The 27,243-nt window shown below is 40.1% G+C and overlaps 1 protein-coding gene across 3 annotated transcripts in view; it reads left to right on the top strand.

The window, feature by feature from the left end:
- The first annotated feature begins 2,608 nt into the window (after positions 1–2,608).
- Positions 2,609–27,243, top strand: part of TTC17 (tetratricopeptide repeat domain 17) — a 153,621-nt gene continuing 128,986 nt past the window's right edge. For 2 of the 3 annotated variants that reach the window (XM_004264025.4, XM_004264024.3), the window contains exon 1: positions 2,609–2,803. In XM_004264025.4, the coding sequence (XP_004264073.1) occupies positions 2,645–2,803 (159 nt within the window). In that variant the 5' untranslated portion in view covers positions 2,609–2,644. The remainder of the gene's footprint in view (positions 2,804–27,243) is intronic. The other variant, XM_033411026.2, reaches the window with a different exon arrangement.

The following is a 27,243-nucleotide window of genomic DNA, read 5'->3' as shown; positions in this document are numbered from 1 at the left end:
TCCAGGTAGACCTTATCTAATCACATGTATGCTTAAAATCTGGGCCTAGAGATCAGAGATGGAAGAAGTCAGAGATATAAGTGATGGAGACATTTCCCTGCTTGCCTTGAAGAAACATCTGCCGTGCTGAGAAAGCCACATGGCAAGGCATGGTGGGTGACCTAGGAGTTGAGAATGAGGACAGTCAGTAGCCAGCAAGAAAACTGGGACCTCGGTCCTATAACAGCAAAGAACTGAACTCTGTAAAAACTTGAAAGCATTTGGGAAAAGCTCCTGAGCCTCAGGTGAGATTGCAACCTTGGTATAAGCCATGTGAGACACTGAGCAGAGAACCCACACACGCCATGCCAGACTCTTGACCCATGGAAACTGAGATAATAACTATGTTAAGCTGCTAAATTTTGTGGTAATTTGTTACATAGCAACAGAAAACACACACAGGATCCCAAAGGACAAGGGTTATCATTTAAGGAAAACGAAGGTGGGTGGTACGTTAAAGCTATAGAAGTTACTATTCCGCCCCTTTGCAAGTTAACTTGTGCATGTCAAAGAAATTGCTGATGGCCAAAAGAGGTGATGCCGGAGCTTCTTTCAAACTCCTCACCGTCCTTCATCCTTGCTCAGGCTCTAAAGTTAGGTAGACCTGAATGCAAATCTGAGTTCTGCTGCTTATTAGCTGTATGATCTTGGCCAAATTACTTAACTAGCCTACGCCTGGTAAGTTAGTGAAGATTAATTAGAACTATGTGTGTACAGTGCCCAGTATGTATTAAACACTCAACCAATGTTAGATGATGGTGACTGTCATTATTTAGTAGCTTTATACACAAGTAGGGTTTACTTCTATGCCTAAAAATAAGATGCTGAGAACATACAAGAAACCTTTGCAATTTGCCACCAATTTCACCTTTTCATGCTTAGCGCTTATTCTGCCTAAAACAGCACCTTTGCTCTAAGACTTTCACTTGGTTGGTCTGTCTCTTCTACACATGAGCCCTTACACACCCCCAATATCCTATATGTAAATTGTTACCTTGCCAATATCCCACCAGATTGCTCAGTGGTCAGATTTTCATACCCAGGGTCTAGCAGAGTATCAGGCAAAAAAAGCAGGTAAGCCATGCATTTTTAATGAAAGTAATGCTCATCACTTCAGTACTCCTAAGAAAAGCTGCTCTAAGAAGACACAAAAAGCCAGTACTGTGGTAACGGCTTCCATAGCATGAAGTGATATTTAAACACTTGGCAATTATTTGTTTTCTTGCAATACACCTGAGTAGGGAAGTGGTCAGGCATAATTCTCATCTTCCTTTTCCCAAAGAAAAAACCCCAAAGCATAATGAATCTAAACATAAAATGACACATATAGCTAGAAGGCAGCCCTGACGCACCTAAAACGACATAGCTAGCTAGAACCTAGAAGCCAGGCTAGTCCGCTTGGCCTGCGTGTTGATGCACTAGAAGGAAGTGCTTCTCAAACTTTAATGGACATACCAGTCACCCGGGGCTCTAGTTAAAAGGTAGAATCTGATGGGAAGAGACAGAAGAGCCAAGAATGTGCTTTTTTTTTTTTTTTTTTGCGGTACGCGGGCCTCTCACTGTTGTGGCCTCTCCCGCTGCGGAGCACAGGCTCCGGACACGCAGGCCCAGCGGCCGTGGCTCACGGGCCCAGCCGCTCCGCAGCATGTAGGATCCTCCCGGACTGGGGCGTGAACCCGTGTCCCCTGCAGAGGCGGCAGGCGGATTCTCAACCACTGCGCCACCAGGGTAGCCCAAGAATGTGCTTTTTTAATAAGCTCCCAGGTGATGCCAATGCTGCTGGTCTCCAGATCTAGACCTGTGATGTTCAGTAAGGTAGCCACTAGCCAGCCACACGTGGCTATTTAGCCCCTGAAATCTGGCTAGTCCGAATTTAGATGAGCTATAAGCGTAAAATGCAAACGGATTTCGAAAACTTGGTACAAAAATAAATATCTCAGTAATTTCTAATAATAATTAGATGTTAATAATAATCTAATAGATTTCACACTGAACTAATAATATACTGTATATAATGGGTTAAATAAGATGTTATTTCATTTTTTTTTTTGTGGTTCACGGCTGGCGTTACGTTTCTACTGGACGGCGCTGCCCTAGACCAACAACACTTCCAATTCTGAAGCTCCCCCTATTGTGAGGTTTTAAGAATAAAAGAGAACCTATCCCTTCCCTTAGATGTTTCGAAAGCACACCTTTTATTTTCCAACCATTTGACACAATCAGAAATAAAAATAATTTTTTTTTAAACCAAAGAGTTGCATGTATATACTCTGAGCCCTCTCATTTTGGCTTAGGCTCCAACTGGAACACTACTTTTCTCTCCCTCTGGTTCTCACGCTCCGAGATCGTATCGCGCACAGGAAAACAATAATGAGAAAGCGGTCTCCGACCTGAAGCCAAATTGGGCCAGCGTCAGAGGCCGCGCTTCCCCACCGCCTAAACCGAGCCCGAGGCCGAGGAAGCCGGTAGTCAGCGGGCAGCGCCCCCTCGGCTCCTCCTCCTCCTCCTCCTCCTCCTCCTCCTCCAGCGTCGACCTCCCCAACATGGCGAACGGCGGGGGTCCATTTCCGCTTCCGGTGTGAGCGCCCGGGCTAGGGGGGGCAAGATGGCGGCGGCAGTAGGGGTCCGCGGACGGTGCGAGCTGCCGCCGTGCTCCAGTCCAGGCTGGTTCCTCAGCCTTTCCGCCTTGCTGAGTGTGGCAGCTCGAGGGGCCTTCGCCACCACGCACTGGGTCGTCACGGAGGACGGGAAGATCCAGCAGCAGGTAGCGGCCAGGGTGTCCCTCTCCGCCCGCGCCCGCCCTCGCCCGGGGGGGATTCCCCGGCCCGGCCCGGCCCCTGGCTGTTTGGCTCCGGGCGGCCCCGCCCCCAGCCTGCAGTCCCACGGTCCCGGTGTCGCGGTGTGGCCGACCTCCGCCCTCCAACCGGTCCCCTTCCCACTTGTGTCCTGGACCTGGCCTCGGCTGCCTGCAAGTTCTCAGGCTTCCACCCCTGGGGCCGGGCGACTCTCCCCGGGAGTTCGGGTCCTGGGGACATTATCTGGCTCCCTAGCTTTAAAACCCGGATTCATTATCCCTCCTCTGGTGCCTCTCTGGCCCACGCGTCACCAGCCCTCCCCGAGGAAGTAGAAAGCAGGTGGCAGCGCCCGGGTGTGCGCGAGTCCTAGGGAGGTGACAGCTTCGGCACCCCTAGGCAGTGTGTCACCTAATGCTACTTCCCCCAGTCTCCTGTCCCACATGCTGGCGTTCGTGTCAAGCTGTGGTGGTTTCAGCTGGTACCGTTACCCAGGTCAGCAGGGGCTCATTAGACACAACACGCACACTCTCTTTGCGAAGGAATGCTTGAGGATGCCTCTGGTGGCGTTGCCTGCATCTTTTCAGCAGTCAACCGCCCTAGTATCCCAGTGTTCTTTGCATTGTTTCTTTACCTAGTTGCTGTGACCCAGCCCCTCAGGGAGGATATGCGATTTCCCGGATTCTTGTCAGGTTGAATTAATTCTTCAGAGGAGAGGCTGCTTTTCTTACATAACTTTCTGATGGCCTGTATTTTGTGAATGCTGCTGATGCCTAAAGAATGCGTGAGTGTGTATTCTGCTACAGAAACTTGATAAACTTAATGACTTCCAACACCTGAGAACAATCCTATAAAGTCCAGCAAACATTTAGAAAGTGATCTGTGTGCCCCATGCAATTTAATTGAGCCCACCGATCTGCAATGTATTAACCATTGTCCTGTGAAAGTACTGGGTTGTATGTAATGAATGGTGATAGGAACACAATGCTAGGCTTACCTTTGTGTAAAGTGAGGTTCACATTTAGATTCACCACGTGATGGCAGATTTTGTCTTAAATATAATGAATGAGTAAAGCAATTTAAAAGTCAGTGGTTTTCAGTGTATATCTGAGAAAAGACTGACTCTGTGGGGTGGCATTTCTCTATACCTAAGTTACATTAGAAAAAAATTTCCTTTTCATGGCCATACCAGCTGAGATTTAAAATATACATGTGTGTTTCAGAAACCCTAGACAACACTTACAAATTCACCTCTAACAAAAGATTGGAAATCTTGTGTGAATCCTGGTTGCTTCTGTCCTTCTTCTCTCTCCAGATGATGGTTTTCCCTGAGGCCCTTATGAAGGGAGATGTGGCGTTAAGTCCTGCTGCATTTTGGGGAGCCCTTCTCCTATTGGCTCTTTTGCAGTATTGTTTTGGGTCACAGCTATTTATATTCCCTGACGTTGACTTCTTCTCATTTTGATGTCCAGCTACTCAGCTGAGAAAGTAGCCCACCTGAAAAGTGGTAGAAAGCTGGTAGAAATGTATTTATATGCTGAACATTGCAAAGGGAAAGTAGAATCTGATTTGGTTTTTGTTTTTTAACACATTCCTTCTTTTTGCACATTGGGTACATATGTTTTGGTGGGGGAAAGGTAGGGGTTACTAAAAACTTGCTTGAGAAAGGGAGAAATCTACAGAATCTTCTGGATCTCTTCCAAGTCACTCCTACAGTAGGTAGTTAGGCTTAGAGTTAGGAAAGCAAGATTTCTTTCCTACATGCCTTTTTAGTGATCCTCTTTGGTGAATTTTCCAGTACTTTGCTACATAACATTTACAGTGTTAAGTCCAGGCAACTACAAAATTTTATACCAGAAGAAATAAAGTTGGTGACTACAGTGTAACAAGAGGCCAGGGGAGGGAAGTTGGATTTAATCTGAGGGGAAAAGCGCATGTAAATAAAGTAAGAGAGTTGGACCTCACAGTCAGCTTCTGAGTTCCACTCTGATAGCTCTGCATACATTACCCATGCAGCCCTTCCTGGCAGTAATTTGACTGCAGGCAGAATCCAAACCTTAATTTACATTGTGCTTAATTATCACATTTGGGTATACTTATTAAAGAATTGAAAGGTCTCTTTAGTATGTGGATTTGGGTGTACTGCAGATCTATTCATGCTTTCAGAAACATAACTAATTAAAATTTAGTATAGGAACTTCCCTGGCGGTGTAGTGGTTAGACCTTTGCTGTCCAATGCATGGGGAGCGGGTTCGATCCCTGGTCAGGGAGCTAAGATCCCACATGCCTCACCGCCAAAAAACCAAAACATAAAACAGAAGCAATATTGTAACAAATTCAATAAAGACTTAAAAAATGGTCCACATAAAAAAAATAAAGTAAAATTTAGTATATGTACTGTGTCTTACCAGGCGTACCAAATCCCTTGCTCCTTGTTTTTAGTTATAACTTCTGAGTGAGAACAGAAGTATTTCATTCTTTTGGCTGTGCCGCACGGCTTGCAGGATCTCAGTTCCCTGACCAGGGATTGAACCTGGGCCACGGCAATGAGAGCCTGGAATCGTAACCACTAGGCCACCAGGGAGCTCCCTGATTTCATTTTTAAAAAATTTTTTTTTATTTTATACGTTTATTTATATATTTATTTTTGGCTAATTGGGTCTTCGTTGCTGCGCGCGGGCTTTCTCTAGTTGTGTTGAGCCCGGGCTACTCTTCGTTGGGGTGTGCGGGCTTCTCATTGCAGTGGCTTCTCTTGTTGCAGAGCACGGGCTCTACACACGCGGGCTTCAGTAGTTGTGGCGCACGGGCTTGGTTGCTCCGCGGCATGTGGGATCTTCCCAGACCAGGGCTCAAACCCGTGTCCCCTACAATGGCAGGCAGATTCTTAACCACTGCGCCACTAGGGAAATCCCCCGATTTCATTTTTAAAGTTGCCTAATATTAGGGAAAGGGTTAAGGGCAAACTGAAATAGCAGGTCTTAGAAAATAGCTTTTGAAACTCTTCACTCGATATTTATTTTAATTTTTTTTTAACTTTTATCTTAATTAATTAATTTATTTCTGGCTGTGCTGGGTCTTCGTTGCTGTGTGCGGGCTTTCTTTAGTGTGGTGAGCGGGGGCTGCTCTTTGTTGCGGTGCATGGGCTTCTCATTGTGGTGGCTTCTCGTTACGGAGCATGGACTCAAGGCACTTGGGCTTCGGTAGTTGTGGCGCGTGGGGTCAGTGGTTGTGGCTCGTGGGCTCTAGAGCGTAGGCCCAGTAGTTATGGCACACAGGCTAGTTGCTCCGTGGTATGTGGGATCTTCCCGGACCAGGGCTCGAACCCGTGTTCCCTGCATTGGCAGGCGGATTCTTAACCACTGCGCCACCAGGGACGTCCTTCACTTGATATTTAAACCTATCCAAATTAAGTGTAATAGATCATTGTTTTCCAGAGTGAATGTGGGTAAGTACTTATGAATTAAAAATCTGAATTGCCCAAAATACAGACTTAGATAGGGACATTTTCCATCATAATAGTTAAAGTTTTAAGTACAGTAAGCAGTCCTTCCCAGAAGAAGAGAACATTCGTTTGGCTTTCCTATTTCAAGCCTTAGCAGATGATAAAGATAGGCACCCACAAGTTACAGACTGCAGACTTGTGAACACGCATATATATTGGAAGCCTTAGATCTTTGGGGGGTTGAAATGGGCCTTTCAGTCAGAGCAGGGAAGCAGACATTGCTACAGGCAGCCTCCTCGCAGTCCAAGCTGAGCTGCTTCTGGCAGTAGCAGGTGTCCAGTACTTGGTGTGGCGACTCAGGGAGTTAGTTGTTCCTTTCCACAGTCCCGGCTCCATCTAGGAAGCATGCCATCCATGTTTTTAGGCTCTGTGTTTACTGAGCTGCCACTGAACTCCCAGGAGTGTTGTACAGGGAATACTGGAGCTGGGATGTGAAGAGAATGCTCCAGTCACTAAGTTCATTTCCCACTGCAGTCAGAGGACGTCTAAGAAAAGCCCCTCCTCTCTTTCTCCTCTCCAGCTCTGTGCCGTTCTCCCAGCTTTGGGCTTTGGCATACTTCTGAACCCCTAATGTCCCTGTACCTGAAAACTAGTAAGATCCTCTCACCTTATTTAAGCAAGAGTCCTTAACTTGGAGTCCATGGACTTGAGGTATGAGCTTTTATAATCTAGTTGCTAGGAAGATCTACAGTAACTAGATCTTTTGTTTGACTTCAAGATAAATTTTTGTTTGTTTCATTTTGACATTGTTTTTGCTTAATTACTCTTGTGGCAACACCTGTTTTCTATTTTAATCACAAGTGCCTAGCAGTTTTCTTGCACTGAAGGTTAAATAAACTTTTGTGAATTAGCCTAAGAGCCTATCTGTCACATCATTTCTTTGGAAAAATGTACGCTTCATGTTACAGCTTACCAGCTAACAGATGAACTCTTGAAAAATGTTAGTTAGGTCTAAAACTTGAAAATTTAGATTATCAACTCTCTCATAACATTATATTATTTATTTTCTTTGCTGCTGTTTCCCTCTCCTCCAGTCTTAGAACCATGGCATTTTAGATTTGGAAAAAATTCTTAAAGAATATATGGTGCGACTCATAGGAGAGAGGGTCACCCAAAGACACAACTAATGAATGGCATTTAGTGGTAACAATAAGTAAAAATGTATTTATCTGCAGTAATGTGTAAGCCAGCACTTTATACTAAGTTTGAAGTGCGTTTTTTTATCTGCTTAACACCTACAAAGGAAGGAACAGAAAGAAAAACAAAACCAAATGAAGTAGATGTCTTCTCTTTTCCAGTTTGCTTTACTTTTGCAGAATGTTTTGTGATAACTTTAAATTGGGGGTGGGTGGATGGGGGAGGGTCCCAAATAGGTGTGAATTAATTTGGGGGTCACTTAATCATTTTGCCTCCTGTCAAGCAGATGTCTTCAGAGTACAGATCTGTTTAACTGCTCAGAACAAATGAGATTTCTGACAAAACTAATGTTCTGAAGCTTAGCAAACTTGGCAAAAACTGTTTGATAAGCAACTATTTCAGCAACTATGACCTAGGGAACAGCTATCATATTTAGTTGGACAAACTGGCTAAATCTTTATTTGTTGATTTTTAACAGCTTATAAGTGAAGGAGTGGTTTAATTTTGGTCTCATGTTAAGTGATTTGGTTAATCTGGGAGAGAGCCTCCATATTGTACTGTGAAGCTGACAGCTTCATTTTGGTGCTTTTCAAAACTGAACCCATCTTTTGACATAGAGCATGTTTCTATGTTTATACACTTAAGGGATTTACTTGGACCTGGAGGTCATATTGGTTATTCAGTAGCTAGGCACCTGCAGTTCATACTAGACGTTGACATCAAAAGTGATTCTCATTCAATCCATTTTTTAAGATATTTCCCACTATTATTTTTCTTCTTATAAATTACCCAGGTATTAAGTTTGTTTATATGGTAGAGTAGTAATAGGAGTTTGGAAATATACAGAGATAAATTGTAACTTTAAATACTTTTCCCAATTATTTATTGAACACATATCTATTGATGGCTTCCTTTTCACCAACCCACAGTGCTTTGAAGGGTATGTTCTTTTCCACTGGCTACTGTGACACAAAATTCTCATTTTTCTTTAGGGGTGAGCAGAGCACAGCTCCTTCTTAACCTTCTGGGTCTTTTTGTCTTTTGTTTTGGCTCTTCCACCTCTGCTTATCTTCTAGATCAGTGGTTCTCAAACTTTGCACAAAAATAATCTGGGATGCCTGCTTAAAATTCAGATTCCCAGGTCACTGAGAGTGATTCAGTAGGTTGCTGGTGGAGCCAAGGTTTCCACATTTTTATCAAACTCCTCAGGAGAGTGTGATGCAGATGGGTCACAGATCATTATGAGAAATTCAGTTTTAGATCTTGCTCTTCCTCCAGCCTTTGTTGCAGGCTTCTATTCTTACTCTCTTTGTATACCTGGGAAATGTCATCCTTTCCCAAAACTTAAGTTACCATATGTATGCTGGGAATACCTACATTTCTTTCTACAACTCAGTTTTTTTTCTCCACGAGTTATAAATTCAAGACTTCCGTGTGAATATCCATGTGAATGTCCTCTAGGTACTTCAAGCTTAATATGACCAAATCTAAACTCAGTTTTACACCTATACCTATGTCATGCCCTGTTTTCCCAAACTTTATGAAAGACACCACTATACTTCATCTGCTTATTGGTCCACATCAGAAGTCTGGTTGTCCTTTTTAATTTCTCCCTCTTCCTTACCAACAGCTTTCAGTTTTACTTTCTAATTATATCTTGCTTCTTTCAGTAGCCACTACCATTACTCATAATTCCAACCACCTAATTAATTGCCGTAGCTTCTTAACTGCACTCCCTGCTTCTAGTCTTGTCCTACTTCTAGTCCATTTTTTCCACAGTGCAGAGTAATCTTTTAAAACCTTCTGTGTTTTTTTGTTTAATTAAAAAATTTGAATTACAAAAGTGATGCGTGGCACTGTAAAAATAAATACCTAACACTATGGTAGTATTTGAAGTAACAAAATGAAGTCATCCTACCTCTACGCATTCTTACTCCCCAGGAAAAACTACCTTTAACAGATTGGTACATATCCCAGAATATGGTCCAAATTCATTAAACTGTCTTGAGATCTGGCCCTTCCTTCTCTCTAGTCTGTCTCTGCTCATTCTTGAGTGCCCCACTCTCACCTCAGAATATACACACGTAATATACTTAGTCATACTTAACTTTTGTCAGTGTCCCCAAATATGCTCTGTTCGCACTTATTTCTGGGCCTTTGTACATGTTCTTCCCCCAAAACATCTTAATCTGGCTAACTCATACTCTTCATAACTTAAACATCACTTTCTCAGGGAAGCTTCTATGATGCACAGATTTGAATAAGCTGTTCTTTCAATGTGCCTTCAGAGCATCCTGCATTCCCTTATGAAAGCATTTGCCATACCATGTTGTGTCTGTTTACTTATGTAAATGCCCTACTAGACTACATTATGCTCTATGAAAGGAGCAGCTGTGTCCATCTTCTCTGCAACTCCAACATCTCTCACATTGCTTAATCACATAGGCTACAGTAATATCTGTTGAATGGATGATATAAGGAAGTATGAGAAATGACTCCTATTGATACCTTTTAGGAATTTACCATTGTCTGAATGAAGCCTTACGATACTCACCAATGTGGTTGTCATCAGGGACTAGCCTAAAGGAACCCTCAGACCTTCCAGGAGATCTTCAAATCTCCGAGTAACCCATCAGTGAGTCAGCCCTGAGGCCTTCAGAAACCATGCTGTACACAGGTGACAGCCATAATTTCAGAGATTACTCTTGCCTCTCTGTTGTGATCAGGTTGTGCCTGCCAGGGAAGTCATCGTGTCGCTGCTGACATTATATATCTAAAGGTCAGCTCTTGCTCAGACATAAAATGTATGGAGAAGAGACAGGAAAATGATAAACAAGAGAAACAGAAAAAGGATCGGAAAGGGCTGAGGCAAGGTAGGTGGGAGCTGGCAGCTGCACTGTTGAGGAGGGATTAGGATCAGCTGTGGGCTTCAGCAGTTGTTGCAGTTTAGAAGCAGCTCTGGTGGAAGTGAACAGAAGGCGCTCTGACAGTCAGGAATAAGAGGGCTTGCCAGCAGGTCGGGTCAAAAATTAGAACAGCTTTGCACTCGGAAATGTAGGGAGCTGGGTGTGAGCAGTGCCTGCATCCCAGCTGTGCTCCATGATGGCAAGAGTGAAAGGAATTCCTCTACCCTATGGCTCTTTTATAGCCAGACACCTCAGCAGAGTTGTCTGTGCTCACAGACTCTCCTTCCTCTCTTCATATAGGTCTATTTTAAACCCATTGCAATCAGTCCTGCATCCCCACAACTCTTGTCAAGATACCCTGGGCCTTCCACATTGCTGAATTCAGTGCTCAGTTCTCAGTCATCTTACTTAACCTCTTAGCAGCCCAGCATTTGTCTTCATACTCTATTGAACTATTTTTTTACATGACTTCCTGAACATATACTCCTGGTTTTCCTTCTAAATCCCCTGCCTCTCATTCTCTTCTGCTGAATTCCTTTTTGATTCGTGAGTCTTAAATATTGATGTGCCCCTTTTCTTCCCTCTGTACATGTGGCTCACCAGACAATCTTATGCAGTTTCATGGCATAAAATATATAAATCTGCAGTCTCTCCCTGAACTCTAGATTCATATATCCAACTGCCTACTCAACCTCTCCACCTAACTGCCTAATAGACACCACGAGTACATCATGTGCTAAACTGACTCTTGATTTCCCACTCCACCACACCTGTTACCAAGTTTTTCAGGCCCCACATCTTGGTATCTTCCTTGACTCTTCCTTCTCTCACATCTCATACCCAGTCTCTCAGCAACCTGTCAACTTAACTTCCAAAATGTATTCTGAATCCCGCCATGTCTTTCCGCCTGTACTTTTACAACCCTGGTCCAGACTATCTTCATCTCTCTCCTGAACCTATGCAGTAGCCCCCTAACTGGTCTCTTTGCTTTTACGTTTGCTCCACAGGGTCTGTTCTCCCCAGATTAGCCAAAGCAGTCTTTTAAAAAACATAAGTTTTGGTCATGCCACTTCTTGAGGGGTCTTGGGGGAAGGGAAGCAAAGAGTATCAGAAAACCTTCAGTGGTTTCCCATCACACTTAAATAATAAAACCTAGTTTTCACCATGGCCTGTAAGGCCCTGCAGGATCTGGGACCTGGCTCCTGGCCACCTCTCTGCGCTGATACTACTTTCCTTCTTGTGTGCTGTGTTTCAGCCATACTGGCCTTCGGGTGGTTTTTAAAGCACCAAGTTCACTTGTTTTTGGTTCACCAAGACCTTTGCTTTTGCTCCTTCATCTGCCTGAAGCACTGCCTGAAGCATCTGCCTGAAGCACGTGAGCTCAGTAGTTGTGGCTTGCAGGCTCTAGAGCGCAGGCTCAGTAGTTGTGGCGCACGGGCTTAGTTGCTCCGCAGCATGTGGGATCTTCCCGGACCAGGGCTCGAACCCGTGTCTCCTGCATTGGCAGGTGGATTCTTAACCACTGTGCCACCAGGGAAGCCCCCACCATTGTTTTAATAGTCTGCAGGAGGGAGGTGCATTTACTTTAAAGGGGGCAAGCTGATTCATTCATTCTCCCTGTTACCAATAAAAGGTCTAGACAGCCTAAGACTTTTCTAAGAACATGGTATCTCTAACCAGAGTTGTAAAATGGTGCCTAAGATAATCTACTTTCCTACTGGCTGTTTTGGATATTTTACCTCTACAGCGTACCTTTTATGGTATGTTCAAAGAACTCATGTTTGAGATTGTGACCTTATTTAAATTAATTGAATATTGTATAAATTTAGGTTGTCACTTTATATTTTGCTTTCAAGACATACTATTAGGAATTCACACTGTTGTGCTTCCCATATTTATTTAGTCAGTAGTAAAGTCAGTTAGTAATGAGTCTAACTTTTTTTTTAATAAATTTATTTTATTTTTGGCTGCGTTGGGTCTTCGTTGCTGCGTGCAGGGACTACTCTTCGTTGTGGTGCGTGTGCTTCTCACTGAGGTGGCTTCTCTTGTTGTGGAGCAGAGGCTCTAGGAGCACGGGCTTCAGTAGTTGTGGCTTGTGGCTCTAGCACGGGCTCAGTAGTTGTGGCGCACGGGCTTAGTTGCTCCGCGGCATGTAGGTTCTTCCCGGACCAAGGCTCGAACCCGTGTCCCCTGCATTGGCAGGCGGATTCTTAACCACTGTGCCACCAGGGAAGTCCCATGAGTCTAACTTTTGAAAAGAACTCATTTATGTATTTTTAACTAACGTTTTCAGTCTTCATTTTCCCTCTGAGGAACTTGGTTATTTCAGTTGAAATCAGGTGACTGGCAAGAGGTCCTGTCTCCAAAGGTCAGGCCTTTCCACCTTCAGTCTAATTGCTTGGTGGGGAGTTGAGATGGGTAATTAATCTTTAGTAGAACCCAAGAGAATAGTATCAACACATGACAAAAGTGGTCAAATGGAGTCAGGAACGTTTTTATTAGAGCAAGTATTTGCTGAGTGCTTTTTGTGTGCCTATTACTGCATTGGGTAAGCTTAGCTCACTCCTTCAGTACATACTTGGATGCTTTCTGTGTTAGGTACTTGAAATACAGCTGTGAGGGAGATATAGTCCCTGCCTTAGTAGAGTTTGTGTTTTATACAGTCATACATGGAAGTGACTCTAATTTAGGATATCAACAGGTAACTTTTATTGTAATAAAAACAATTTAATGTCTGTAATTCACTGAACACTTTATCCAGTGTTTTCATGTTCATTATCTCATTTGGTCATCATACAGACTCAGTAAGATGTGGGTATTGATCTTCTATCAAATAAATTTGGGCAGAATGTAGTTAAACTCCTTGCCCAAGCCATGCAAGTAGGAAGTGGCAGAGTGTGAACTCAAGCTGAGGTCTGATTCTGAACCCTGTTCTCTTCTCTGCAGTGCTAAACATTGCTACTAACATAAAGAAAAATATTTCTGTAGTTTTATTTGTAAAACAAATACTAATCAAAAATTAAAATTTTTATTTTAAAAATGTTTTTTTAATTTTAAAATTGAATTAAACTATAAAATATATGATAATAGTTGAAAAAAATTTTCACACTATTTAGTATGTTATAAAATGAAAAGTGAAAGTTTCATAACTACCCACAGCCCTTCTTCCTGGAAACAACTAGAATTATTTGTGTATTCTTCCCAAAAGTGTCTATGCATTTGCAAATACATAGTTCTTTATTTCATTTTTTTTGCGGTACACGAGCCTCTCACTGCTTTGGCCTCTCGCGTTGTGGAGCACAGGCTCTGGACGCGCAGGGTCAGCGACCGTGGCTCACAGGCCCAGCCGTTCCGCGGCATGTGGGATCTTCCTGGATCGGGGCACGAACCCGTGTCCCCTGCATCGGCAGGCGGACTCTCAGCCACTGCGCCATCAGGGAAGCCCCCATAATTCTTTATTTTTAAACGCACAACTGGAAACATTTTGTCTCACCGTTATCTTCTATCCACTTCATAAAACTTAGACATCTGTCCATATCGGAAATAAGAAAGCTACCCTCTTCTCCCTTAAGATTGCATAGTATTGGGTTGTATGGGTGTTCTGTAGTTTATTTAACCAGTTCCCTAGTGGCAGACATTTAGATTGTTTCTCTGTTTTTGCTATCGCAAACATTGTTGCAGAGAGTAAACGTGCTAATACATTCATCTTTGCATGCTTCTATGCCTATATTGAGTGTAAGATGAATTCTTTGAATTGGAATTTCCTGTTTCTAAAAATGCATATATTTAATTTTCTTAGGTTTACTAAATTGTTGTCCTAAAGGACTGCATCAGGAGTGTTTGAAAATGCTCAGCATTGCTTGGAATGTGCAAAAAGTTTTTCATAATCCAATGCTAGTAAAAGACCTCTGTTCCATCAGTTGCCCTTAGCTAAACAGTGTTGTGATTATCAGTAGAAATATGAACAGAAAGGAAGCTTCAGTTAAGTTTTTTTATCTTCATAGAAAAAAATTAAACCTTTGTCATTAACATTTATTTCACACTTGTTGGGACTGCAATAAAAGAGATTAGTCAAGCTGATTTCTTTTCCCCCACAGTTGATACTACCAGTGTTTTGATGACTAATCAAGTTGAACTTTATTCAGTTGTCTCTTGTAGAGCAGCGATTTCCAGTACGAAATAGCAGAGTAATTTACTGGCTGTTGAGTTTGCCATCATCTGAATAATGATAAAGTTACTAAGGTTTAATTCCTGGCACTAATTTTAGTGTTCCTTTTCCAACATTTGATTGACAAATCTGTCTTAGCTTGGGCTGCCGTAACAAAATGCCGTAAACTGGTGATTTAAAGAACCGATGTTTATTTTCTCACAGTTCTGGAGGCTGGAAATACAAGATCAGAGTGCCAGCATGGTCGGGTTCTAGTGAGGGCTCTCTTTTTGGCTTGCAGACAACTGCATCTTGCTGTGTCCTCACATGGTAGAGAAAAAGAGAAAGCAAGCTCTCTGGTATCTTCTCTTACAGGAGCACCAATCCCATCAGGAGGGCCCCAACCTCATGACCTCATCTAAATCTATTTACTTCCCAAAGGTCCAGTCTCCAGCTACCTAATTCCCTTTTGCCATGTAACCTAACATGTTCACATGTTCTGGAGTTTAGAACATAGACGTCTTTGTCGGGCCATTGTTCTGTGTTCAGTATTTGCTGCTGGAATGAAAATTACTTCTGAGTTACATATAAATCCACTCTAACTGTACAGCTACATTTTTTCTGTGTATGTTTACAAGAATATGATAAGTACACAAATGAGAAGTATTCATGACTCTGGTGTCCTGTTTCATTTTCTTTCCTTGTAAAGTTGTAAACTGTTTGCTTTATTCATTATGTTATTTGTATATTTCTTGGCAACATAAATCATAAAATGTAGACTGATAACACTTTTATAAGAACTTGTTCCTTAGTTATTCATGTTGAAAATGGTTACTTATTTGCTAATCAGTTGGGGAAATGGTGATTATTTGACATGAATGTTCTAATAAAATTGGCTGCAACACTGTACGTGTTCAAATCTAGATTATAGCTATATAATATACTTCAGATTCCTGGATTATTTTATGTGAGTTTAAGTATTTACAACTATGTCTTCCAAGAACTGAAAATGAGAAAGTAAAATCTAATTGAGGGTGACTTTAGAAAATATATAAGGACATTAAAAATTCATGTGATGGTCAGGATTCAACATTTTTGTTTATTTAAAGTTTAATTTTAGTTTGGTAACTTGGTATTCTATAAAATTGAGACTGGTTTTTAACTTTTCACTAAAATACTATACAAGTGCTCTAAGAGTGAAAAAGTCATCTTTAATAAAAATATTTCCAAATCTTGACAGTTCATAACAATAGTGTTTTATTGATCTGATACAATTAAATTTTTCTAGTAAAAGGTCTGTTTAAGTTACATATTAAAGTTTTGGCAATTATTACAGCCAGCAACCTAAGTTCCTCTTAAGAGCTGAGGCTGAACTGGTATTTTGTGAACTTAACACTTCTCTAAACCTGGAAGAAGGTGCAAGTCCATGATAGTTAGACTTGAATCCTGAAGAGAGAGTTGCATGCGAAGTCAAGGCCACAGACTTTTCTGCCCCTCTCATTCTGTTCCTCTAAAACTCATCTTGCTCGCCACTGTATTAGGCTGACAGGGGTCACAAAGGTAAGGGCTCCTTAGACAATCATTTGAAAATGGCAGTGAACTAGATTTGCGATAAGGGTAAAAATTTGAGGTGAGAAAGGAACAAGAAAATACAATAGATGTTGCCTTTTTGAGTGTTTGCCTGGACCCATATCTGTGAGAGGAATTTTTTTCTCTATGAGTATATAAGGAAAAGCTGCAGGATTGTTTCTCAGATCTGAGCTTATACTTGTCAGTTTGTTTATTTGTTTTTAAATACAATAAAGCATGTTGCATAGCACTCTAAAGTTTCATTTTAACAAGGTGACCTGTTCATAGCACTTTAAAAAAAATACTTTGTAAATTTAAGTGTACGTTCGCTGCAGAAGAAGTCAGAAAACACAAACCAGAAGAGAATAATCATCTGGAGTCCCACCAACTAGAAACCACCATTCGTAAAATATGATGTATAAACTGTCAGATGGATTTAAAAAGAGAAAGATTTTCTTATAAGTACACAAAAGAGGGCTTCCTTGGTGGCGCAGTGGTTGAGAGTCCACCTGCTGATGCAGCGGACACGGGTTCTTGCCCCAGTCCGGGAAGATCCCACATGCCACGGAGCGGCTGTGCCCGTGAGCCGTGGCAGCTGAGCCTGTGCTCCGCAACGGGAGAGGCCACAACAGTGAGAGGCCCGCATACCGCAAAAAAAAAAAAAAAAGTACACAAAAGAAGAAATATATATGACCAACAAAGAGATTAAAATATATTCACGCTCTTCTGTTTCCCTAAGAGTGTATAGAAACTCAGTGATTGTTGTTAGGAATTTCAGTTGATTCAACTATTCTGGAGAAAAGCTAGTAAAAAATATAAATTTAAAAAAGTTCAGTCCCTTTAACCTAACAGTTCTTGTTCTGGGAAGGAAATAATTTGACGGCTGTCAAAAAAATTAAGTGTAAGGATATTCATCACAATATTGTTAAAAAGCATAAATTTTAGTAGGAACCTGGGTAAATGACTTTAATATAATGTTACCTACTAAATATGATCATGTAAATCTGTATTTACTGGTAAATAAGGCTGATAAAATTTAGGGAAGAATGGAGAGGGGAAGGATACAACACAGTAGATATATTATCTGATTTTTATAAAAATATTTATCTACATAGCTATATATGTATATATTGATAAATACAGAGAAGTTATCCTGACATGATATATGTATATGACAGCAGATATATCTGAAAGTGAGATTTCAAGTAATTTAACTTGCTTCTTTATATTGTCTATAATGTGTTTGTTTTTATAGTAACATATTTAGCTTGTAAATCAGAAAAAAAGATTATTTTTAAGTTGAACTTTCTTGGAATTTAGCAATGAAAGGACAGAGAGGGCTAACTTTGTCTATGATACAATGAACAACTTAACTCTCAGAAATAAGTAGCCACTGCTAATTGGAGCCTTGGTTTAATTTGACAGATTGTTTAAAAGAAGCTTTTAACTGTAGCTTTGGAAATAGTCCCTTGCCTAAAGTGAGTACAAGTTTATATGGGCAAATTGAAAGAATGATAAATTCATTCATTTGAATATCACATTACTTCAGTGTCATAGGTTAGGCTGGTTAAAAGTGATACTTTTATAATAGTGTTAAATCTTTTATAGAGGTAGGATTTGAAAAGTATAAGGAATTTTTAGAAGTCATTAGGTTGGGTGCCCTCAGTTTATAGATGAGGAAACAGAAGCCCTGACAGGGAAGGTGATTTGCTTAAGGTCACACAGCTGGTCATAGTCCTGTCAAGGACTTATTTTTTCCTGATTCCTGGTGGCTTAGCCTCTTTACCTCCTTTCCAGATAGTCATTAGTGAGCCATAATGCCTTAGGAGATAGAGAATCTAACAGTGTGATATCAGACACTTTCATCAAACAATCATCAGTGTTTTATGTACCTCACTTGTACCTGAAAGCACATTAAGTACTGAGGGTAGAAAGAGGAATACAAAAAAAAAAAATTTTTTTTTTTTTTCCGGTACATGGGGCTCTCACTGTTGTGGCCTCTCCCATTGCGGAGCACAGGCTCTGGACGTGCAGGCTCAGCAACCATGGCTCACGGGCAGAGCTGCTCCGCAGTATGTGGGATCGTCCCAGACCGGGGCACGAACCCGTGTCCCCTGCATCGGCAGGCGGACTCTCAACAACTGCACCACCAGGGAAGCCCCCAATTTTTTTTTTTGGAAAGATGGCCATACAATAATTAAACACTGTAATAAATGCTAATACTGAAATATGTATAAAATACTATGGGAGCTCAAGAGAAGGATGGTTTCAGAAAAGAAATGTCATTTGAGCCAAGTCACTTGGCTTTCATCAAAAACATAAGAAGAGAAAAGCTATCCAAGTAGAGGAATTAGCATGTGCAAAGGCACAGAGGCTCATACAAGAGCCAAGAGGATAAGATACCCTAAACAGGGACTTCCCTGGTGGTCCAGTGGTTAAAAATCCATCTTGCAATGCAGGGGATGCCAGTTCGATCCTTGTCAGGGAACTAAGATCCCATATGCCATGGGGCAACTAAGCCCGCGAGCTGCAACTACAGAGTCCACACGCTCTGGAGCCCGCGCGCCACAACTGAGACCCGACACAGCCAAAAAATAAATTATTCAATTAATGAATTAATTAAAAAAAAGAAGATACCCTAGACAGGGGGGCCTCAAAAAAATTAGGCAGAGGTTTATCAATACCATTAAGACTTTCAGTTTTGAAAATTTTCATTGGAATGTTTGGACAAATTCTTTTTTTTTTTTTAACATCTTTATTGGAGTATAATTGCTTTACAATGGTGTGTTAGTTTCTGCTTTATAACAAAGTGAAATCAGTTATACATATACATATGTTCCCATATCTCTGCCCTCTTGCGTCTCCCTCCCTCCCACCCTCCCTATCCCACCCCTCTAGGTGGTCACAAACCACCTAGCTGATCTCCCTGTGCTATGCAGCTACTTCTCACTAGCTATCTATTTTATGTTTGGTAGTGTACATATGTCCATGCCACTCTGTCACTTTCTCACAGCTTACTCTTCCCCCTCCCCATATCCTCAATTCCATGCTCTAGTAGGTCTGTGTCTTTATTCCCATCTTACCCCTAGGTTCTTTATGACCTTTTTTTTAATTTTTATTTTTTTCTTAGATTCCATAGATATGTGTTAGCATACGGTATTTGTTTTTCTCTTTGTGACTTAACTTCACTCTGTATGACAGACTCACTACAAATAACTACAAAAAACTCAATTTTGTTTCTTTTTATGGCTGAGTAATATTCCATTGTATATATGTGCCACATCTTCTTTATCCATTCATCTGTTGATGGACACTTAGGTTGCTTCCATGTCCTGGCTATTGTAAATGGAGCTGCAATGAACATTTTGGTACATGACTCTTTCTGAATTATGGTTTTCTCAGGGTATATGCCCAGTAGTGGGATTGCTGGGTCGTATGGTAGTTCTATTTGTAGTTTTTTAAGGAACCTCCATACTGTTCTCCATAGTGGCTGTATCAATTTACATTCCCACCAACACTGCAAGAGTGTTCCCTTTTCGCCACACCTTCTCCAGCATTTATTGTTTCTAGATGTTTTGGTGATGGCCATTCTGACCGGTGTGAGATGATATCTCATTGTAGTTTTGATTCGCATTTCTCTGATGATTAATGATGTTGAGCATTCTTTCATCTGTTTGTTGGCAATCTGTATATCTTCTTTGGAGAAATGTCTGTTTAGGTCTTCTGCCCATTTTTGGATTGGGTTCTTTGTTATTGAGCTGCATGAGCTGCTTGTAAATTTTGGAGATTAATCCTTTGTCAATCGCTTCATTTGCAATTATTTTCTCCCATTCTGAGTGTTGTCTTTTGGTCTTGTTTATGGATTCCTTTGCTGTGCAAAAGCTTTTAAGTTTCATTAGGTCCCTTTTGTTTATTTTTGTTTTTATTTCCATTTCTCTAGGAGGTGGGTCAAAAAGGATCTTGCTGTGATTTATGTCATAGAGTGTTCTGCCTATGTTTTCCTCTAAGAGTTTGATCATTTCTGGCCTTACATTTAGGTCTTTAATCCATTTTGAGTTTATTTTTGTGTATGGTGTTAGGGAGTGTTCTAATTTCATACTTTTACATGTAGCTGTCCAGTTTTCCCAGCACCACTTATTGAAGAGGCTGTCTTTTCTCCACTGGATATTCTTGCCTCCTTTATCAAAGATAAGGTGCCCATAAGAGTGTGGGTTTATCTCTGGGCTTTCTATCCTGTTCCATTGATCTGTATTTCTGTTTTTGTGCCAGTACCATACTGTCTTGATTACTGTAGCTTTGTAGTATAGTCTGAAGTCAGGGTGCCTGATTCCTCCAGCTCCATTTTTCATTGTCAAGATTGCTTTGGCTATTCGGGGTCTTTTGTGTTTCCATACAAATTGAGAAATTTTTTGTTCTAGTTCTGTGAAAAATGCCAGTGGTAGTTTGATAGGGACTGCATTGAATCTGTAGATTGCTTTGGGAAGTAGAGTCATTTTCACAATGTTGATTCTTCCAATCCAAGAACATGGTATATCTCTCCATCTATTTGTATCATCTTTAATTGCTTTCATCAGTGTCTTATAATTTTCTGCATACAGGTCTTCTGTCTCCTTAGGTAGGTTTATTCCTAGATATTTTATTCTTTTTGTTGCAGTGGTAAATGGGAGTGTTTTCTTAATTTCACTTTCAGATTTTTCATCATTAGTGTTTAAGAATGCCAGAGATTTCTGTGCATTAATTTTGTATCCTGTTACTTTACCAAATTCTTTGATTAGCTCTAGTAGTTTTCTGGTAGCATCTTTAGGATTCTCTATGTATAGTATCATGTCTCTGCAAACAGTGACAGCTTTACTTCTTCTTTTCCGATTTGGATTCCTTTTATTTCTTTTTCTTCTCTGATTGCTAAGGCTAAAACTTCCAAAACTATGTTGAATAAGAGTGGTGAGAGTGGGCAACCTTGTCTTGTTCCTGATCTTAGTGGAAATGGTTTCAGTTTTTCACAACTGAGGACGATGTTGGCTGTGGGTTTGTCAAATATGGCCTGTATTATGTTGAGGTAAGTTCCCTCTATGCCTACTTTCTGGAGAGTTTTTATCATAAATGGGTGTTGAATTTTGTTGAAAGCTTTCTCTGCATCTATTGAGATGATCATATGGTTTTTCTCCTTCAATTTGTTAATATGGTGTATCACGTTGATTGATTTGCATATATTGAAGAATCCTTGCATTCCTGGAATAAACCCCACTTGATCATGGTGTATGATCCTTTTAATGTCCTGTTAGATTCTGTTTGCTAGTATTTTGTTGAGGAGTTTTGCATCTATGTTCATCAGTGATATTGGCCTGTAGTTTTCTTTCTTTGTGACATCTTTGTCTGGTTTTGATATCACGGTGATGGTGGCCTCGTAGAATGAGTTTGGGAGTGTTCCTCCCTCTGCTATATTTTGGAAGAGTTTGAGAAGCATAGGTGTTAGCTCTTCTCTAAAGGTTTGATAGAATTCGCTTGTGGAGCCATCTGGTCCTGGACTTTTGTTTGTTGGAAGATTTTTAATCACAGTTTCAATTTCAGTGCTTGTGATTGGTATGTTCATATTTTCTGTTTCTTCCTGGTTCAGTCTTGGCCGATTGTGCATTTCTAAGAATTTGTCCATTTCTTCCAGGTTGTCCATTTTATTGGCATAGAGTTGCTTGTATTAATCTCTCATGATCCTTTGTATTTCTGCAGTGTCAGTTGTTACTTCTCCTTTTTCATTTCTAATACTGTTGATTTGAGTCTTCTCCCGTTTTTTCTTGATGAGTCTGGCTAATGGTTTGTCAATTTTGTTTATCTTCTCAAACAACCATCTTTTAGTTTTATTGATCTTTGCTATCATTTCCTTCATTTCTTTTTCATTTATTTTTGATCTGATCTTTACGATATTTTTCCTTCTGCCTACTTTGGGTTTTTTTTGTTCTTCTTTCTCTAATTGCTTTAGGTGCAGGTTAGGTTGTTTATTTGAAATGTTTCCTGTTTCTTAAGGTAGGATTGTATTGCTATAAACTTCCCTCTTAGAACTGCTTTTGCTGCATCCCGTAGGTTTTGGTTTGTCGTGTCTCCATTGTCATTTGTTTCTAGGTATTTTTTGATTTCCTCTGATTTCTTCAGTGATCACTTCGTTATTAAGTAGTGTATTGTTTAGCCTCCATGTGTTTGTATTTTTTACAGATCTTTTCCTGTAATTGATATCTAGCTAGTCTCGTAGCGTTCTGGTCAGAAAAGATACTTGATATGATTTCAATTTTCTTAAATTTACCAAGGCTAGATTTGTGACCCAAGATATGTTCTATCCTGGAGTATGTTCCCTGAGCACTTGAGAAAAATGTGTATTCTGTTGTTTTGGATGGAATATCCTATAAATATTGATTAAGTCCATCTTGTTTAATGTATCATTTAAAGCTTGTGTTTCCTTATTTATTTTCATTTTGGATGATCTGTCCATTGGTGAAAGTGTGGTGTTAAAGTCCCCTACTATGATTGTATTACTGTCAATTTCTTATCGCTGTAAGTATTTATTTGCCTTATGTATTGAGGTGCTCCTATTGTTGGGTGCATAAATATTTACAATTGTTATATCTTTTTGGATCGATCCCTTGATCATTACGTAGTGTCCTTTTTTGTCTCTTGTAATAGTCTTTATTTTAAAGTCTATTTTGTCTGATATGAGGAGTGCTACTCCAGCTTTCTGTTGATTTCCATTTGCATGGAATATCTTTTTCCATCCCCTCACTTTCAGTCTGTATGTGTCCCTAGGTCTGAAGTGGGTCTCTTGTAGACAGCATATGTATGGGTCTTGTTTTTGTATCCATCCAGCCAGTCTGTGTTTTTTGGTGGGAGCGTTTAATCCATTTACATTTAAGGTAATTATTGATATATATGTTCCTATTCCCATTTTCTTAATTATTTTGGGTTTGTTATTGTAGATCTTTTCCTTCTCTTGTGTTTCTTGCCTAGAGAAGTTCCTTTAGCATTTGTTGTAAAGCTGGTTTGGTGGTGCTGAACTCTCTCAGCTTTTGTTTGTCTGTAAAGGTTTTAATTTCTCCATCAAATCTGAATGAGATCCTTGCTGGGTAGAGTAATCTTGGTTGTAGATTTTTCTCCTTCATCACTTTAAATATGTCCTGCCAGTCCCTTCTGGCTTGCAGAGTTTCTGCTGAAAGATTAGCTGTTAACCTTATGGGGATTCCCTTGTGTGTTATTTGTTGTTTTTCCCTTGCTGCTTTTAATATGTTTTCTTTGTATTTAATTTTTGATAGTTCGATTAATATGTGTCTCGGCATGTTTCTCCTTGGATTTATCCTGTATGGGACTCTCTGTGCTTCTTGGACTTGATTAACTATTTCCTTTCCCATATTAGGGAAGTTTTCAACTATAATCTCTTCAAATATTTTCTCTGTCCCTTTCTTTTTCTCTTCTTCTTCTGGGACCCCTATAATTCGAATGTTGGTGTGTTTAATATTGTCCCAGTCGTCTCTGAGACTGCCCTCAGTTCTTTTCATTCTTTTTTCTTTATTCTGCTCTGCAGTAGTTATTTCCACTATTTTATCTTCCAGGTCACTTATCCGTTCTTCTGCCTCAATTATTCTGCTATTGATCCCTTTTAGAGTATTTTTAATTTCATTTATTGTGTTGTTCGTCATTGCTTGTTTCCTCCTTAGTCCTTCTAGGTCCTTGTTAAATGTTTCTTTCATTTTGTCTATTCTATTTCCAAGATTTTGGATCATCTTTACTATCATTATTCTGAATTCTTTTTCAGGTAGACTGCCTATTTCTTCTTCATTTGTTAGGTCTGGTGGGTTTTTACCTTGCTCCTTCATCTGCTGTGTGCTTTTCTGTCTTTTCATTTTGCTTATCTTACTTTTTTGGGGGTCTCCTTTTTACAGACTGCAGGTTCGTAGTTCCCGTTGTTTTTGGTGTCTGTCCCCAGTGGCTAAGGTTGGTCCAGTGGGTTGTGTAGGTTTCCTTGGAGGGCACTCAGTGAGCGCAGGGTCCAGGCGCTGCTCCTCCCCTCTGGACAAATTCTAAGTGCTACAGATACAGCTTGATACAGGGCTCAAACAGTATAACCAGGATAGGTTTTTCTCTGTCTTCATTTGTTTACTTCTTTTACCCCATTCTCAGGCCCACTGTGGGTACAGGATGGCTATTCCCCAATAGCTCAAACAAAAGTTCTCGATTAGGGACTCTTTAGTATAAGCTAACTACTTGGTTAATGTCCCTTCTCAGAAATAATCACCAAGATACCAAGGGGAAGCAATCCACTGATCAGGCTTCCCATGTGGGGAAGGATGCTTCCAGCCAAGCAAAGCAGGTATTTTGCCACAAGAAGGAGATTGCTGATACTGGATAGGAAAAACTGTAAATACTAAGTGGGGTCATTTAAGGTAGAGGTGAAATCTTGGTTGCTTTGAATATTTTTATTTATGTTTTCCATCGTATTGTCTCAATATTTAAATAAACTAAAACTCTGAATAAAATATTTAAATATTCCATCACATTTTTAACCTAAGGGAAATTCTTTTTTAATGATTATGGCATAATATAAGATTTCATTAGTCAGTTTCAAACTGCTGATGGGAATAGAGTGAGTTCCCCATTAACAGTGCTTTCATGTACTCATTTGGATACCATTTTTTTAAAATAACAGATAAAAATATTCATCATATGTGAAGAATAAGTTGCATATGAAGGGTAGAACTAATGTTACAATAGAAAAGTTCAGTTTCTTATCATGAAGGACCAGTGGAAAGTGATTGATTTTGTAGAACTCAAAAATGTGTATTTCGTTAGATTGATTATTTTATATTTGGTGTGGGTTTTTTGGCCGCACTGTGTGGCTTGTGGGATGTTAGTTCCCCGACCGGGGATCGAACCCATGCCCTCGGCAATGAAAGCTCAGAGTCTTAACCTCTGGACTGCTGGGGAATTCCCTAGATTGGTTTTTTAAATTTAATTTGTTCAGCCTTTGTTTAACTTGGCAGTGAAATCATTACCTTTATATAGTGACATTTCCATCCATTACCATGTGATTTTACTGAATTCACAGAGGTAGAACTCCAGATTAGAAGTGCAGGAACTACCAATATCTTGGTTAGAGATGACAGCATATGAAAATGAACTTGATATGAGTAAGATATTTATTGTTATATACAATTGGGTACATGTGCTTATATAATATATTAAAAGGAAAATAAAATTGAATTGTCTTACATAATTTGCCATTTTCTTTATTAAAATAAATTGCTATGATAACAGTGAAACTTTGTTTACCTGGAAGTCTTAAGAAAATGAATCATTTTGAATAGTTGAATTCCATTATAGCTAATTTCCAAATACATGGTCAGTTTTTCCCTGCAGTTTAAATTTTGCTCTAAAATGTATTTCATGCTTTCTCTCCTTAAGTACAGCAAATTGAAAATAATTTCACTTTTTCTTTTTTATTCAGATCATTATAAGCACCATTTATTGTGCTGTGCAGCAATGGAAGTTTGTTTGTCCTTTGTGAAAAAGCCATATAGTGCTTTGAGATCTTGTGTATGCATTATATCATTTTTAACCTACCTCTCTGTAATTTCTATCACTCTTTGCCCTTGGACTTACAGCAGCCACTTCTAAATGCTAACGGTTTTGAAGGGATATTACCATTCCTTCTCACATTGTATATAAAATAGGAGTACATACACTCCAGATATGGACTCCTAGTGCGCCTGGTTCATAGAGGCTTAATAAATTTTTATTAGTTGAATGGATGTGGTAGTATTTACAGAGTTGTCAAACATCTTAGCAGACATGTCAAACATCTTTCGTAATCTTCTAAGGAGGAGAGGTATTTGAAAGGAGAGAAATTCAAGCTGATTGGCATTTGCCAAAGATAATTAGCATAAAGTCTTGAAATTTAAGAACTTGAAAGTATCTCAATAAAAATATGTGAATGCTATAAATCTTCTGTAACCAACCCTAATCTGGCAGAGATCCATGCCATTTGCTGCCAAGTCAAAAAGAGAAACAGCTGTTAAACTGTCAGTGGAATCCCTTCCTTCTGCTAATAATTTTATCTTTATACCTTCTCTAGCTACTGTATCTTTGTTGAACTAAACGCTTCAAGGAAATGAAAAAGTACTTTCTCACAATTGAATATGGGCCAGACCCATGCTGGTTATGTAGTATCTTTTTAATCTAAAGCTAAGATTAAGTATTTATCTAATGTAAATCTTCATTTGTCTCATTCTGTCATTCCTCTTGCAGTTCTCCAAATGTTAGGTAATCAGACTGGTTGGGTATTTTGGAATGGGAATGTCATACTCCCACATTCCTTCTCCCTCCCCCAATTTTGTTCTAAAAACCTCATTTAAGTATAGAGAGATGAGGCTTCCCTGGTGGCGCAGTGGTTGAGAGTCCACCTGCCGATGCAGGGGACACGGGTTCGTGCCCTGGTGTAGATCCCACATGCTGCGGAGCAGCTAGGAGCCTGTGCTCTGCAATGGGAGAGGCCACAATGGTGAGAGGCCCGCGTACCGCAAAAAATAATAATAAATAAATAAATAAATAAAGAGAGATGTATTAAATCACTACCTCTCGATGTCTGAGATACAATGAAAAGAGAAGCAAAAGCTTCCACACCTCATTGAGAAACACCTAGCGTTTTGCTTGTAGGCCTTTGCCAGGTTTGACTGTTTGATAGAGGAGATTCACAGCTCAAGTGGTCAACTATAGGCCTTACTATTATATTTTTAGTGCCTTTTAAGTTCAGACTGCAGTTTTAATGTTAATTCCAGTATAGTAGGAAGGCCAGGGGAAGCACTGAAGGGATTTTGTCATAAAAGAGAGACCACGGGAGATTGTAATTATCCATAACTGCATAATGATGATTATGTAGTTCAGACAATTGCAATGAAAGTATGAGTGGAAGTTAGTCCAGACTAGCATCTCTTTTTCTTGTGGCATCTCTGAGATGATAGAATGAGGAAAGGCAGATGAGTTTTATATGCAGTCACCCAACATCGCCCAGTGTTATTGTGCATATTATTAAAGCAACCATTGAACTTATTTCATGTTGTTTTTATTCCCTCTTTTTAAATATTTATTTATGTATTCTCTTGGCCATGCCGCACAGCT

This window comes from Orcinus orca, chromosome 8, assembly GCF_937001465.1.
Source record: "Orcinus orca chromosome 8, mOrcOrc1.1, whole genome shotgun sequence".
NCBI lineage: Eukaryota > Metazoa > Chordata > Mammalia > Artiodactyla > Delphinidae > Orcinus > Orcinus orca.
Note: the sequence above shows the minus strand (reverse complement) of the source record. Positions and strands in the feature narration are given on the sequence as shown.